Source organism: Cygnus atratus, chromosome 5, assembly GCF_013377495.2.
Source record: "Cygnus atratus isolate AKBS03 ecotype Queensland, Australia chromosome 5, CAtr_DNAZoo_HiC_assembly, whole genome shotgun sequence".
In the NCBI taxonomy this organism is placed as follows: domain Eukaryota; kingdom Metazoa; phylum Chordata; class Aves; order Anseriformes; family Anatidae; genus Cygnus; species Cygnus atratus.
Window position 1 is genome coordinate 33,570,143 of NC_066366.1, and position 15,259 is coordinate 33,585,401.

Genomic DNA, 15,259 nt, shown 5'->3' on the forward strand with positions numbered 1-15,259 from the left:
CAAAACCTTCCAATTATTCAAAAACAAAAATCTAATCCAATTCCTTGCTTTGGGATCTAAGAACAATTCTGTCTCATTCTTATTCCTCTAGGTATGTAAATTATTGTTCTCTATCTCTGAGCTCAGGATAGCTTCCATCAGTTATCCACAGTTTCTCTACTTCTAATATTGAGCATCAAATAGTAGCATGTTTGTATACTTGCCTCACCAGACCAAAGATATGGGTGTCATTTAGCCCAGGAAACCTTCTGTACTGACCAACTCCTGGTGCAAGAAATTTTAGGGGGGGTCAGATACCAATTTTTCTGGGCACAGGCAATGTTTTTTCCTTGTTCCTGTAGCTATTGAAAAATCGTAGCCTAGACAATTCTTACCTCTTCATATGTTTTTCAAGTTGTTTTATTTTTAAATAAAATGCAGCTTTGTACATTTGTAATTTTCATAAGGTAAGAAATGCTTAAATTTCTTCTGCACCTTTTACAGACTCAGAGACATTACCAGGTCTTGTATATATCTTTGCAGTTCAATGGTCAAATTTCTCCCTCTCTAGGTCTCTAATCCTCCTCCTCATGTAGCTTTAACTATGACCTTTTAAAGCAATCTCTGTTTTGGGTCACCATTCACCAGTAGTCCATTTATCACATAGCACGTATTTTCTACCTTTGTGTGTGTTTTTTTTTCCTTCCTCTCCTCCTCCAGCACAGCACACAGAACAGTGGCTTTTGGTAAGCTCTTCACAATGATGTCCAACATGACTGCATGTCTTGTTCTTTTTAAGGTTTAATGCATATGCTGAATGCCTCTTAGCAAAACAGATTGTGAGCTCCCCTGCCAGAAGTGTACTATCTTTCCCCCTTGATGTGTGTCTGGAACACGAAACATCACAGATGCAAGTTGCACTGAATGAGGAGAGTAATCTTTATTTCAGTCTTTCAAGATCTGATTCACACTGGCATCATGGTTCTTCGCTCCTTCCTCACTTGCAAAAGACAAGGGAATTAGGTAGCGCTGACACCTAGAACCAAAGGAGCTTACTCTGCCAGAAGAACAACTCTAAAAAAGAGGGGTGGAGATCTCAGCAAGGTTTCATCTTAAGGAACAGCATCTAAGAGACTCCCAAGTCATGAGGAGGACCAAGACGTTTATGTGTTTGACAAAGCCACAGGCTATTTGATTTCTTTGAGTCTGAGGCCCAATCTACGAAAACAAAGCCAATGCAGAAGATTTTAGGGGAAAACTGCTATTTTTGGAAAACCAGTTGCAACAAGGCCACCCTTTCATCTCTTGTTTTATTTTGTTGTTAATGCAGCCATCAAGCTGACAGAATAGATCAAAAGAAACATCAGAGAACAAATTAATCAAGCTCTTGTGCCAACTTGGAGTGCTGACACCCACAGCATAATCCCGGTTGAAGCTGGGGAAGGCCCGGAAGGCCAGCAGGACCAGCACTGCTTGCCAGAGATAACCCAGCACACAATGGAGGGTACAGGCTTCCATCCTCTCCTAGCCACCCTTATGGGTGGTGCTTTCTTAATGCAATTTTTTCCTTCTAAGTTTTTCTGCATCACACTGTAAATCAGCAAGCAGTGACCAAATCACCTTCCTGAAGTCCCAGCTGGTGTTACAGCAGAGGACAAACTCCTGACTTGTGACTGAACATGGAAGAACTAGATCAGTTCAGCCACAGTGGTTAGAAATTGAAGTAATGAGCAGTGAGTACTACGAGAAACTATATTCAAATGCTTCAAGAGCCAAAGCCTTCAAATATTTTACCTGTGGAAAGGGAATATTCTACAGTGTTCACTGATTCAATACTTACCTGTTAGCTGCGGGCAATTTTAAGGATCTGAGGGAGTGATAGCAGCAGCACCTACTAGAATAATATTAAATAAATGGCTAGGGATAGCTTTGTTCCTGCTCCCAAATAAACTCCCCAGCCTAATGCCGACACGACTGACAGTTACAATCGAAGGCTGGGTCATATTCATTTTGAAGTTAATAAAATGAAAGCTTGCAAAAGGAGAGAAGAAATCTGAAGCTATCTTCTTCTGTCTTGTAAATAGCAGAGGAAGATAGGCTGGAGGGTAAAATCCCCCAGGTCCCTGCAGAGCCATCTCCCCAAGACTTGTTGGAGTCCCCTTCCGTGCTGGATGTAGTGTCAACGAGATCCTTGCCCTGGAGCCAAGTCCTGCGCACACACGGAGGTCACAGCCCAGGGGCTCTGAGGGCACCGAGGTTGCAGGGCTGCGCTAATCGCACCGCTGTCACTTGCTCAGGCGTATTGTTTCAGTGGAAAACATCCTATTTCCAAACTACCTTCTCTTTGTTTAATTGTAACAGGAAGAAGAGCTGCTCTGAGATGGAGGTTGGCCACAGAACCATTCCTCTGAAAGTGGAGCTGGCAGGCAGTTCCAAATTTCAGCTGCATCATCTCATCTGCCTTCGCTCCCAAACCACTTGTGGCTCAAGTCTGTCCCAGGAAGTGCAATAGCACCCTCTTTGTAAGCAGACTCTCTCACATGACCATCTCTGATTTACAGAAAATGATGGAAAAAAAAGGAGATATTGAGGTCAAATGCTTTACTGGGAAAATAGTTTGTGTCCGAGACCACAAACAGTCTGAAAAAAATCCTCCAATCCTCCATTCCACTGTCATACACTTAGTTTTGCAATATCTCTGCAAATTTTTGCACCTGGAGCAACATTTTTACCAAGAAGCACATTGAAATAAGCATGTTTATTCATGGAGGCCTCGTTATATAAAACTAGGCCTGGCACTTAAAAACATAGATCAGCAGCAGCACTACCAAGCATCAGGCTATGAAGGGGGAATATCAGTAACCCTAAGCTACATTAATGTCCTTCTTGTTTGGCAAAGCTGCAGCTTGCCTTTGTTTGGTGCATGTGCAAGCTTGGTAAATGCCTGTTTGAGGATGAGCACAGCTGCTCCACATTCATACACCCTTACTAGACCTTTGCAAAGGGAGATAGGGCTAATGACCTAGAAAAGCCAGATTTGGGCTCAACATCTGAAGTGAAAACACAGTAAACCCAAACATTTCCAAAAGGTCATAAATCAGGATGGACAAGCCAAGTATTACAAAGTGGGGTGTCAGAAGATCTAGTGATGGGCTTGTAACAGGAACCCTGCCTGCAAGAAGGGCATAATGACAGAGGCATTAGCCCAGTATCCAGCTATTCGGAAGAGATTTCAGAATGGAAGTGTCCTGGTAGAGGAGAGGGAGAAGACTGAAATACTAATGCCTTGAACAGCAGATGGTCCTCATTTTCTACAGAGCTCCATAAATTATAAACACCTTGGGCATTTTTTTTTTTCAAAAGAAAAAAAAAAGCAGCAGCCAGCTCCTCAGCAGCCAGATGAGGCCAGAAAACCTATTAGCTGCTGCACCACTCTTCAAATACTTTACAAGCTTGCAGATAAGTCCCCAGGAATCTAAGTCAGCAGCAAGATGCTTCCCCCTCTGGTCTTAGCTTTATTCTGCTCCTGGTTCTGGACGGACCATGGAAAGTATTGCCACCACATGGCAAAACTTTACCTTGTACACTGATCCTCAGCCTACAAACTTATACTAGCACTACAGTTTGGCACTTAACAGGACACGTCAAAGCACTGGCACATTTAAATTCAATGAAATATTATGCTTTCAAAATGACTCTGCATGCTCCTTACCATGAGACAGAATGCTTCTCAGACAAAATATAAAGCACCTTTCCCCTGTATAACATCAAGGGCTATCTTCTAAAATCAGGACTTTGATTTCCCGCCAGGCTATAAACATCACACCACAATATTCTATAAAACATGAAGGAAGGATATGAGACAAACACCAGATACTTTGTCTGGAGGAACGACACAGTAAGAAGCAGCTTTTTGTAATGGGACGGGCAACTGCTAACTTTCCCCTAGCTACTCTGATTTCCCAGCCTCTGGGACATGAATGGCCCCTCCTAGTTCAATTCTCTGCATTTCTGCTGCTACAGTGTCACTGTATGTGCTCCTTTGGTGTTTATTTATTTATTTTTATTAAGCAGCAGGACAGTACTCTAGAGACAAGTCTTGGTGGATATGTAATTTTTGGAAATACAGAACAGACAGAGCTTAGTCTGGCAGAGGTTTTCTGCTTAGTTCATTTCAATGGCTATCTGTAAAAACAAAAGATGTAGAATCACAGAATGGTTTGGATTGGAAGGGAACTTAAAGACTTTCTGCAAACAGAATCCCTCTTCCCCCTAAAAAGAAGTCAAGCAATAAATTTCATATACACATAGAGACGGCCTACATTAAAAATCACTGTACAAACATTCCTACCTATCTTCTATCTTATTGCTTCATCTCAGGCTGCCACAAACATTCCTGCAGCAGTGCAGCAAGCTATATCAGGATACCATTCTGGGTTAAAAATAGCCTTTTTAGTAATTTTAGTTTTAAATCCCCCCAAATGTCATTTCTTGATCAGCTGACTACAAGCATCAAATATTCTTGCACCAGCGTAACAAGCCTCTTCCAGTGCAAGAGCTAGCTTATGCCAGCACAGAACACCTGTAAAACTATGGTCTAACTTCACAAAGGGAAGGGAAAGGAAAAATACAACCACAACCACCACCCCCACAGTAATACTGCTCATTCTTGACCCGGAAGCGTCTTCCACATGAGATATGGAACAAATCATTGCTTTTGCAAGTGGCTAGAAGCTTACAACACTGTTGTAAGCAACAGACCAGGACCCCAATTATCAAAACACGTTGCAGCACTTTAACTTACAGCAGTATCTCTAACTTGGAGCATCCAGACCCGATTTATTAGCAGGTTCTAATGCCAAGGTATAAAGACAATAAATATGTCAATCAGTAATCCCTCTAGAAACTTGTTGGCAAAAGAATGAGTGGATGGGAGACAGATTTTTTTTCTACAAGGATTATATATTCTCATGAGATTGCTAACAAAAAGCCCAACTTACACAAGGATTTGCTGATCGCAAGAATACGCAAGATAAACAGGGCAGTAACAGATCTGAATGCATTTTGTTCATGTCACCTTTCACAAAAGGCGAAGTATTTTACAGTTTCCAATACAAGACAAATAATCCAAGCCCTGCAATATATAGCTACCTTCCAAAAATCTTACAGATTATGGCAGCTCTAGTTAGTGCAGACTTAAAAGAAAGTAACAGTGTCCTTTCCAACTTACCATTGCTGATTTCAGGCAGGTCAAACTTTGTGAAGTCCCACCACTGGAGCCGGTAAGTTGTGTTGGCAATGTTGCTGGCCACAGCTGACTGTCCATCCCCAATCACAGCACCTACACAAAAGGGAAAAATAATTATCAATTTAACCCCCAAGAGATAACCCAGAAAACAGCTCGTGTGACAAAACGATAAAAAGCTTTTCAAAATCCAAGACATAAAATTCTAGGTTCTTAAAGAAACCTTATTTACAGAAATGGTAACACCTAAATAAGCCGCAGAGCACAGGAAATTAATAGGAATGCACTTCCTTGCAATGTATTTCTGAAAGGAAAAAAGGTTGATAAGCAATATTTGCCCAGGTTCACAAGGTAGAAATCTTAATCGGATTCATTTGGTCCAAGTCTATACTGTTTACCAGTGCTAGTAAAGATGTATTTTCACAGACGTAAAGTTTTCTAGTGCAGCTATGAAGGGCAAACTTGTTGCCCTGTCAAATCACACACATCTGAGGTCATATTCCTTGCTACTGCTGTAAACTCAACTCAGAAGGATACAGTACTTGCCACACAGTAAGGATTATAATAAAATATTAGCAACTCCATCTGAAACGAAGGTGAAATTAGAGCCCACTAGAGAGCCTAACCTATGTCCCTGATACAGGTAACTCCTTTTTGGACCCTCTGGAATAGCATAAGAATACCACAAATGCAGGCTGTGGGCTTAGGTAATCCATATATTCAGGGAAAGCACAGAAAAATTACTTGCGTAAGGAGAAGGGTGGTTACTTCTGCCTGGTAAGGAATACCTAAGAGCTGGCCTCAGGATTCTCCTGCCTTTACTGTTCTGGGTGGCCCAAGCTACAGCAGGTAGGGACTGCCCTGACTCCAGGCAAATGACATGCCCCTTGCTAACCACCCTAGGATTTGGGCAGCAGCCCAAAGCACATGGCTAAGCAGAATGCTTCAGAAATAGCACAAAGAACAATTTTCCAGGCAGAAAGGGACTGCCACTGCTAACTCAGTAGGCATACATGAAGAAAGCCCAGAGGCATTAAATGCAATCCCTATGGAGACAAGTGGAGAAAAGAAACAGTTTTCCCTTTATAGTACTGGAGTCAAAAACCTAGTGCTATTTCTGGTCTCTAAGGCCTTCAGATACATGCAGTCCTTGTATTACATACACACGCTGACACCCAGAGACACTCATGGTAAGAGAATTTGGTAAGGGAGAGCAAAATAAGATTGTCCCCATACACAAATGGGGAAAAGCACAGCCTCCAGGATTCAGCAGGCTGGATATAGGCATCTCTAAACTGTCTCTGATGGGAAGCATGCAGAAGAGTCAGTGGCTTCATTCTCCCAGAAAGACTGCCTCAGGACTTTGCTGCTCCAGCAGCATCAGTGGAAGAGCAACGCTGGGACAGCTGTGTTACTGCACCCAGCAGGTAAACTGCCCATGCAGAGCGCTAAAAGCTGGCTAACTGCTAGTAAATTACACTGATGCAGAGGAAGATGAGATGACCAGGGTGGCTGGATTTTTACTTTCTTCATCAAATCCAAGCAGAACGCTCAGGACTGTAAAACAAAAACGGCCTGAAAATATACACACAGATGCACACATTTTCTCTGCAGAGTAGAGAACAAGGGGATCAGGGCCCATTTGGGAAGCAAATCCTAGACCAGTGCTGATAAAGACACCAAGAAGACTCCTGCTAGTCTGCTTTTCATACATCAGCTGTTTCAAGTCCTGATTTTTGGTTCTGGAGAAAGCTCAGAAATGCGCCAAGAGCCAGATTTCTGAGCAGGCAGCTTTATGCTGTGTATTCAGCTGTGCCAGGCCTGCAGCGACTGACAGACCTCCATTGTGCATCTGCTCAGCCTCTGTATCTGCCCCTGACAGATGCTCACGTATCACTGGGAGAGCAAAAGCAAGAATACTTCCTTCGCTCTCGCACATGCCCAAGGCCTCGTTCTCCATATCCCCCCAAACAAAAGGCTCCTCTGAACAAAAGAGATGTACTGGAGAAAGCAGACTCAATGCATTAATGAAATTACATTTTGCAACCAGAAGTGGAAGAAGGACAATTAAATTTTGTGTTCCTTCAGCTTTAAAAGTCTCCTCATTACAAGCTCAGGGCTGGTACACAAGGGCAGCTCTTGCTGTGTTGTCTCTAACCACCAGATGGAGAACAAAAAACTAGGTCCTGTGCTAATTTTGAGCAGTGGGACCTGCAGCACACAAACAGTACCTAGCATCACTGACTGGGTAACAACGGCCTCACAGGACTAAGGCAAGGAATTACTTTGCCAAGACAGGCAATGGAAGCACTGCTCAGGGCACATAATTGCACAATACTCATCTTCTTACTAAAGACCAGCATCACAGGGTCATCACCTGTTTTGCAATGATGATAATCTTTGTAGGCATAGCCAATAATATACAAACTGGAGAATAACATATCCTTAGGAGAGTAATCTTGCAGTCCCGCTGCATCACAGAAGCCTAGCAACATCACCCACTGCTCCACAAACAGCAAGTCATCTGGCTTGCACAAATGTCGCACAAGTACTATCAAAAAGCTGTTGGCAAATGCTTTTGAAGTTTTCCTGTAGAGATTCTGGTCTTCCCTTCCCCTGGAACCTTTGGGTGAGTCATGGCATTCAGCTGAACCTCACCCCCTTGCACCTCCCAAGACATCCATGTCCTACAGGAAAAGCTACCAGAGGAAAGCAGCAGCTCCTCTCCCCATCTAGAGGACATTACTGAACAAATTCCAGAGCCAACAAAAGCCACCAACTAATGCTAGTGCTTCCAGGAACAAACACCTTTATCAAGGAAGAGGAGGGAACAAGGTTCACAGAAAACTGCAGGTTCAGAAGGATTTGGTCCATTTCTCAAAGGATCCAAACCATTGAGCCCAACACGAATGGCAGTTCGATTATCTACATGTTTTAAGTAATTACCTCCACTTACGCTAATTGTGTAATTGAGAACTGTAATTATTAAATTATATCTAGTTACATACAACAAGAGGGAATAACATTTGTATCGTATCACAAATCCTGCCAGAAGCCTCCCACATGCATGCACGCACTGTCCTACAGTAGAGACAATTAAAAGCATGCAAACATTTGAGACATTTAATTTAGGGAAGAAAATAAACCACAGTACACAATTACGCTATCCTAACCTTTTTTGTTTGCTTTTTCCATTGGTTGATAGGGACAACTTGAAACCACAGTAGAAAAACTTCATGGAAATGTTAAAACCCTCACTACAGAGCCTCTGTTCACTGGACAGCTCCAGGACTTTTTCTCAGCTGCTTTGCCCAGTCAGGATTTCAGTCTGGGCAAGAGACTAAGAAAGTGCTGTTGCCTCTTAAGACCTAGTGTAACTTACTAGAGGCAAAAATCACACCCCAGCTTCTTAAATCTGGGCAGCGTAAGATCAGCTCTTATAAGCAACAGCTCTCACCAAGCGCCTGACAGTCTACCCTGCTCCTTGGATCCTCCATTGTTTGATGGGACCACAAGTGACTGCAGTGGGTACCCGAGGGTCTCAGGCTTGTCATCACCATGAACAGAACGACCTTTTTCTGAAGAGATGTAGATTTCAAAATGCTGAAAGCCAAAGTGAAGGCCAATTGAAATGCAGTGAACGTAGGTTTGATTGGCAGCTTTCCTGCGTCTGTCTATCACTGCGTAATAAACACTGGGTGATGGCAGAAATGAAGATAAATGCTTTCAGCAGCACCCCCTTCTCCCCCCACCGCCCTGATCTCCACCCACCCCCACTCAGCACATGACAGGAGAGTTTAAAGAGTGGGGGGAAAAAAGTCTTAACAAAGACTCAAAAAAAAAAAAAAAAAAACACACCAAAAATCTTTTCTTATAGGCCACCTACACGTGACAGTTATTTATCCGTCAGTCTCAATCCCCTCAGAGGGTCCAACTCATCTTGGCATGTGGAAAATGAACCTTTGTCAGTCAGCTATTGCTCATTTATGAATCAAGCCAATATCTGAGTTTAGACTGAAAGGGAAAAAAAAGAGAGGTGCAAACCCACTTTCCACGGTACTCTTTTGGTGAAGAGCAGGATACTTCCAGACTACTCCTATCAGATTCTCAGAGAATGAGCTAATACTCTACAACTACACAGGCTCTGGGGTACAAGTTTCAAGAATGTGGACCATCTATATATTACGAAAATTTCTCTGCCATAAACTTAACAGAAAGTGGAGTTTATTTTTTTTTTTCTCCAGACTAGACCTTTTCCTCAAGTTTTTACTGTCTGGCAGATTCCCTCACAGTCAGAGAAAAATTTATTAAGATGCTTAAAGATAAGGCAGACGCCTTTGAGGAAGTTGGCAAAGTCCCTGAGCTAATTTGTGACTCAATTTGAGACAGTGATTAGGCCCTGGTATAAAACTCCCCCTAGATCAGTACTTGCATCTTTAAGCATGAGTACCTTTGAGAAGTAATTACCTCTTTATGTGCCCATTTGTAACTGTAGCTAATGATGCTGAGGTTATTCAACACTTGCAGAAGGGATCTGTCACAGATGGCAAGTTTTACATTTACTGGTCCTAGATTTACTATAAACCAGCCTCCAGGAAGCCCAAGACACAGGACAAGCTTATTTGATAAACCAAAGATAAAGCTCTTTGCTGCAAGAATATATTGGATTTCCTCAACCAATTTGGAAGCAATTTGAATTCAGCTGCAATATGACTACTGATCACTGGACCCTCATCAACTACTTGGAGTTGTAGCAGCTTTTTGCACATCTCTGACCTTATTCTATGCTGCAGCCTGGCTTTGGGGACTACCTTTGATCACAGGAAATATATTCAATCCTGAACATGATTTTGACAAGTCATGGCAAATCTTTATTCTAGGCTACCATGAAGATGTTGCCTTTGAAGTGGTGGAGCTAACTATCTGTTACTGTGCTAACGTTGTATAAACAGTATGCGTAGCAACCTAGAATTTTCAAGGATTCATTTTGCTAAGTAGCCATTTGAAGAGACCCTTTCAACTTACCAGCAAGCTTTAAATAGCAAGCCAGCAAAATTATTTTCAAGAATGGATGCACAAAATGTTACTGAGGGTAGTTCAGCATCTGCTAAATGCTGAAGGGATCCTGGATTCAATGATACTAACTAAGAAAGCCCCAGAGAGGTCTAAGCTCTCTGAAGGCTAAACCCTTCAAAAAAGCTATTATTTTTTCTTTACCACAGATGTATGAAATAAGAAATGCAGTTGTCCACTCACGCTCATTCTTATTGCAAAATTTTCTTCTAATAGGGGCAACACTTAGCGTGCCCAGTTTCACAGCCCTAATCGTGAATGGGAATGTGAGCAGGCCTCAGCTGCAGGTAGCAAAGATGAATGTCCTCAGTCAAGTGCCCAAGGGCTTTATTCACATTGTGAACAATGCAAGCATGACACGGGAAAGAATTTTCCTGTCACAAGTTTCAGACTTCAAAAAGAAATCAGTTTATTTGCAAGGAACACAAAGAGTAAATGAACAGATGCACTGCCCAAAGCTTCTATCCCTGGTACGCTCATGGTGGCTCCTTGACATCCCGGCATCAGAGACGTTCCTCTGTCTGATCATGCAACAACTGATACATAAATGCATAAGGGAAGTGTCTGTCTTTGACTGTAGGATCTAGTTTTCCCTCAGGCAAACTAGAAGATATTAAGGTCCTTTTCAAATGCATTCCCCTCTTGTCCAAATTGTTTGCACTTCATCAATCAAGCTGATAATTTTCTCTTCAGTATAGAGAACTCACTCTTTTCTCCTGTTGTTCACCCCACATAGATGTGCCTGCTCGTGTCACTCTGCTACACATTAAAGTTGGAAAACCAACTATGAAAGAGTATAGTGAGTTTCCAGAAACAGCAAGAGCTCAGCCAACAATATTCACGTAGATTTTCTCAGACCAGGAAAAGCCCTGTACTCTCCAGGGTGACAAATAAGGTATCTTATCATAGCCTTTGAATATAAACATTGGAGCAAGCCAATGTCACTGCTTAGGAAGCACTCATCCTCCTCAGGGTGACCGATAACAAACAAGCAGTTTCACTTCCTTCCTATAACTACACCTCCACGCCCTCAGCTACTGTTGGCGATAGATCATAGTCTCAGTCTCCCATGTGCTAAAAACTTTCTGTAGCCCTTTAATATCACACATACACCGTTGAAAAATAATAAAAAACTAAAGGAATTCTTTCTTTCTACCTCCTAAATTACTACTGATCATCACCTCAAAGACAGCCTTAGCCACAATGAAAGTCTGTCAGGATTTACAGCAATTTTTTCACGCTGTTATCAATCTTACAAATAGAAAATCTCCTGCCATCAGGAAAAATGTAGGTAATGAGAAATACCATCTGAATTGTGAGCATACCAGTGTCTTCCTCAAGCCTCACCATAGTGATGAGTGGAGAGCAAGACGATTGCTCAACAACTTCTAGAAAGGTGAAGGGATGAATGAGACGGTGAGACTGACTTTGGCAACAGAAGCGAAAGTAATAGTTGTATCTTGTTACTGATATGTAATTATTTAGTTTGTGTAGATTCATTGCCTCAGAGGAATATTTCATTTGCAAGGTTTAAAAGTTTGTTCTTGCAGGGTGGTTGGTACAATTCACCAGAGAACAGACACATTAAATCTTGCTTGCAAGTCTTAGCGGTGCTCTTACATTTGTACAACTCAAAGCTTCTAAGTGCAATTTTCTTCTTTATAAGAAAACTTTTGTGAACAGGGACTTTATAGTGTTTGTTTTTCTCATTTGTCATTTATGATGCTTTTAGCTGCAGTGGAGAGGAATTTCTATAGAAAGGTTCTACTATGTGAGTTACTTTACATCAACAGCACACATGCATACATGTATTTTTAAGAGCAACCCCCCCCCCCCCGTTTCATGGCAGTCCCTAAACACTTGGAATTCCAATACTTCACGCCATTCCTAAGGAAATGGAGGTGCTCCACAAAACACACAGGTGGAAATAAATGTCAGCAGGCTAGAATGTCAAGTGAAGTGTTCCTGCAAATAGAGATGCTGCATCATTAAAAGAGCTTGACAGTAAAAGGTTATGGAAACCAAAACAAACATCTGCCACTGTTGGTGACAGCCATCACAAGTTGTTTAAGAAGTGGGTGGGCATGTAAGCTCCCCCCCCTTTTTTTTTCTTTCCTCCATTTGGGTCCCTTGCTGGGAATAAGAGTCAAGGCTGGAGTCTTCCAATCAGCAAGCTGTTGGAGCCATTAAAAGAAGCATCTGTAGACAGTGTTGCTTGTTTTGAGACCATTTCTGTGTTTCCATGTGACAGCAGCATGTGTCAAAAGCATGCCTCATATTAGCATATGATTCAAGCAGCAAAACGTGTTTCCTACAGCATAGGCTTTTAGGGAAAATATTCAAGCACTAAAAATACATTCCAATCTGCACTTTATTTCATCTAATGTTTTGTTTCAACTGTCTGCATATTTTCAGCTTTTTAGATGGTTTTGTCTGTATACGTGAAGAAGCCCTAATAAAAAAACACCGAGTAAAGGGTTGGAGAAAGGGGTTTACACTTCCAAATGAGGCCAGGACAAACTGCTAGACGAAAAGGCAAAAGAAAGCAGAACTTTGCAACCTTCAAAGCAACATGTATTTTCTTTCTTCACCTGTTTGGGCCGATGCACAAGGGCATGTTTACAGCTCTCCTCCCTTCTACATTTCCCCAAACAGTAGGTAGCTCTGGAAGCCAAAACGTCACATCTCTCCTGCCAGAGTCTGAATTTCCTGAAATCCCTCTGAAGGTGAACCAGCAAGGTCTCAGGAGCTAATCTGTGCCGTGTGTCACCCCAGCTCCTCCCTCTGCCAGTTCTGCCCCGTGCACTGCCTTCACTCTTCTCCGTCGCCAAGTCCCTCGCATCGTTTCCAAGCCCTTCATTAAAGGCTGTTGGATGCCTGCTTTTTAACCTTCACATCTGTGTTTATTCTCTGCACAAAAACAGAGCGAAATCTGTGCCTGGCAGGCAAGTCTTTTTTGTAAAACGCCTTTTTCTTTCCCTTTCTGACTTTTCAGAGCATGAAATGTGACTGCTAATCCTAATTGCCTCGGATGGAGAGCCTTGCAGAGACCAAACAAAGGGGCAGCCTTCCGCCAAGGAGCGGGGCTCTGCGCAGGCCGGATCAGCCACCAGGCTCTAAGCTCGCGGGTCTCCAGAGTTCCCGCACATTTTGCTACATTTCTGAAGAACACAAGGACAAAATTCCCCATGTAGCTCTGCTGGAAAGAGGGCCTTGCTTTCCTGGATGGCTCTCCAAGCACAAGAGCCCATGTGAGCTCATGGTGCTGGGTGACTGAAGCACTGGTTGGGCTGAGTCCTCACATATCGCTTGATATTAAGCTCACTTGTGTGACAGAGGCTAGAGCAGTATCAGGCTAACCCAGCCTTGCCAGAATTGCTCTATATGGGTTTAGCTAATTCAGAGCTCCTCCAATTTCTTAAGATTTTCTTGTAGGGACTGACACACCTGCCAGCTTTCTCTCATACTCCACACAGGTTATACCTCATCGTCGGCTCCGTAACTGATAGATTTGTGTGGCCGCACTTCCAGTTCACACCACTGAACTCCTCTCCTGAGCAGAGGCTCAAACAGTGTTACAACAGCACTCCCAGCAAAGCAATGTAGCTGTGCCAACAGATAGATGCAGAACCGATGTAAAAATATCGGGTGAACTGCTTTTCACAGAGAATAGCCTTTTTCCTTGTGAGTGCGCATTTTAACTTCGTGAAATCCTATTAATGCAAACAAATCAGCAAACCCAATGTCTGCTACCGCCTCTGCAGCTCCTACGGCAAGAACGCGTGCCTAGCACAACTTCAAATGCATTCGTGGCTTATGCCAAAACCCTCAGCCGCAGTGGAAAAAAACTCAGCAGTACCTTCATAGAGCACGTAAATGCCTTATCAACCACCCCATTGTAACAACATAAACTTCCACTAATCCAAAAGGCATTATGTTCCACAGAAGGGTCCAAATTCCCGAGATTTAACTGTATATCAGTACAGCACAAAGCTTCCACACTGGAGCCACTTTTCGTTGTGGGAATAGCAGCAGGCAGTAGTAATAAAAGCTCCAAACACAGAAACACATTCAAAGCCTTGCACTCATCAGTGAATGGAAGTCTTGCAAAGACTCTTACTATCTTTAAACACATTTCAGGACTAGCGATATTACAGCATAAACCCCGAGCACCCAAACCTACAATGAAAGTGCTGTGTCAGCTCAGCGACACGAACAGAGCTACCATCACAATACCAGGCAGTAAGCTAAACATGCTCAGTGGTTGATTACATTTCACAGTCATAATATCCTGTGACCAGGATAGGTCTGCTGAGGAAACGCTTGCCTGTTCTGAATGTGTACTCATAGAGGGAGGTTAAGATGAAAACACGTGTCCTTGGAGAAAAACGCAGCTCCATTAATAAGAATGCAGGTCCTGACAACTTAAACAAACTCCATATAATAAACTAACAAAGTGTCTTAGGGGAAATGAATTGCTGACAGGTGGCATTTAAGAAACATATTTTAAGAAACGAGCTGTGCTCATTAAAGGCCTCCATTCAGGCTGGTGGGTCCTGTATAGTCACTATGTCTGCAAACAAGCCAGGCACTCGTCTTGCTTTGGGAATACGAAACTGGAGAGACATCACTAATGGAGCAATTTGTGAGGTATCCCCACCTGAAGAGAAGGCAGGACAGAACTGAGAAGCAAGCAAGTGGGCTATTTTCTGGATAAAGTGGTGAACAGGGAGACAACCAAGAAAAGCAGAAAATGAGCAAACTGAGAAAATGTAAAACCTAACAAAAGTTAAACTACTGGGAAGGCAGTTTAAAATTAAAGCACAGTGAGACAGAAAGGAGGAAATCCAACCTGGAAGAACACAATGAGGAGACCACATTGCTCCAGCTGGGAAAGAACAAGGTAAAAGAAACCTGCAGTAAACAAAGTACTTGGCTCTTGCAATGTTTTGAATACTTTCT

The 15,259-nt window shown here is 42.6% G+C and overlaps 1 protein-coding gene across 7 annotated transcripts in view; it reads right to left on the reverse strand.

The window, feature by feature from the left end:
- The window catches only part of AMBRA1 (autophagy and beclin 1 regulator 1), a 130,593-nt gene that overhangs the window by 47,129 nt on the left and 68,205 nt on the right, over positions 1 to 15,259 (reverse strand). For all 7 annotated transcript variants that reach the window (XM_050711045.1, XM_035539684.2, XM_050711047.1 and 4 more), the window contains one exon: positions 5,210 to 5,320. In XM_050711045.1, the coding sequence (XP_050567002.1) occupies positions 5,210 to 5,320 (111 nt within the window). The remainder of the gene's footprint in view (positions 1 to 5,209; positions 5,321 to 15,259) is intronic.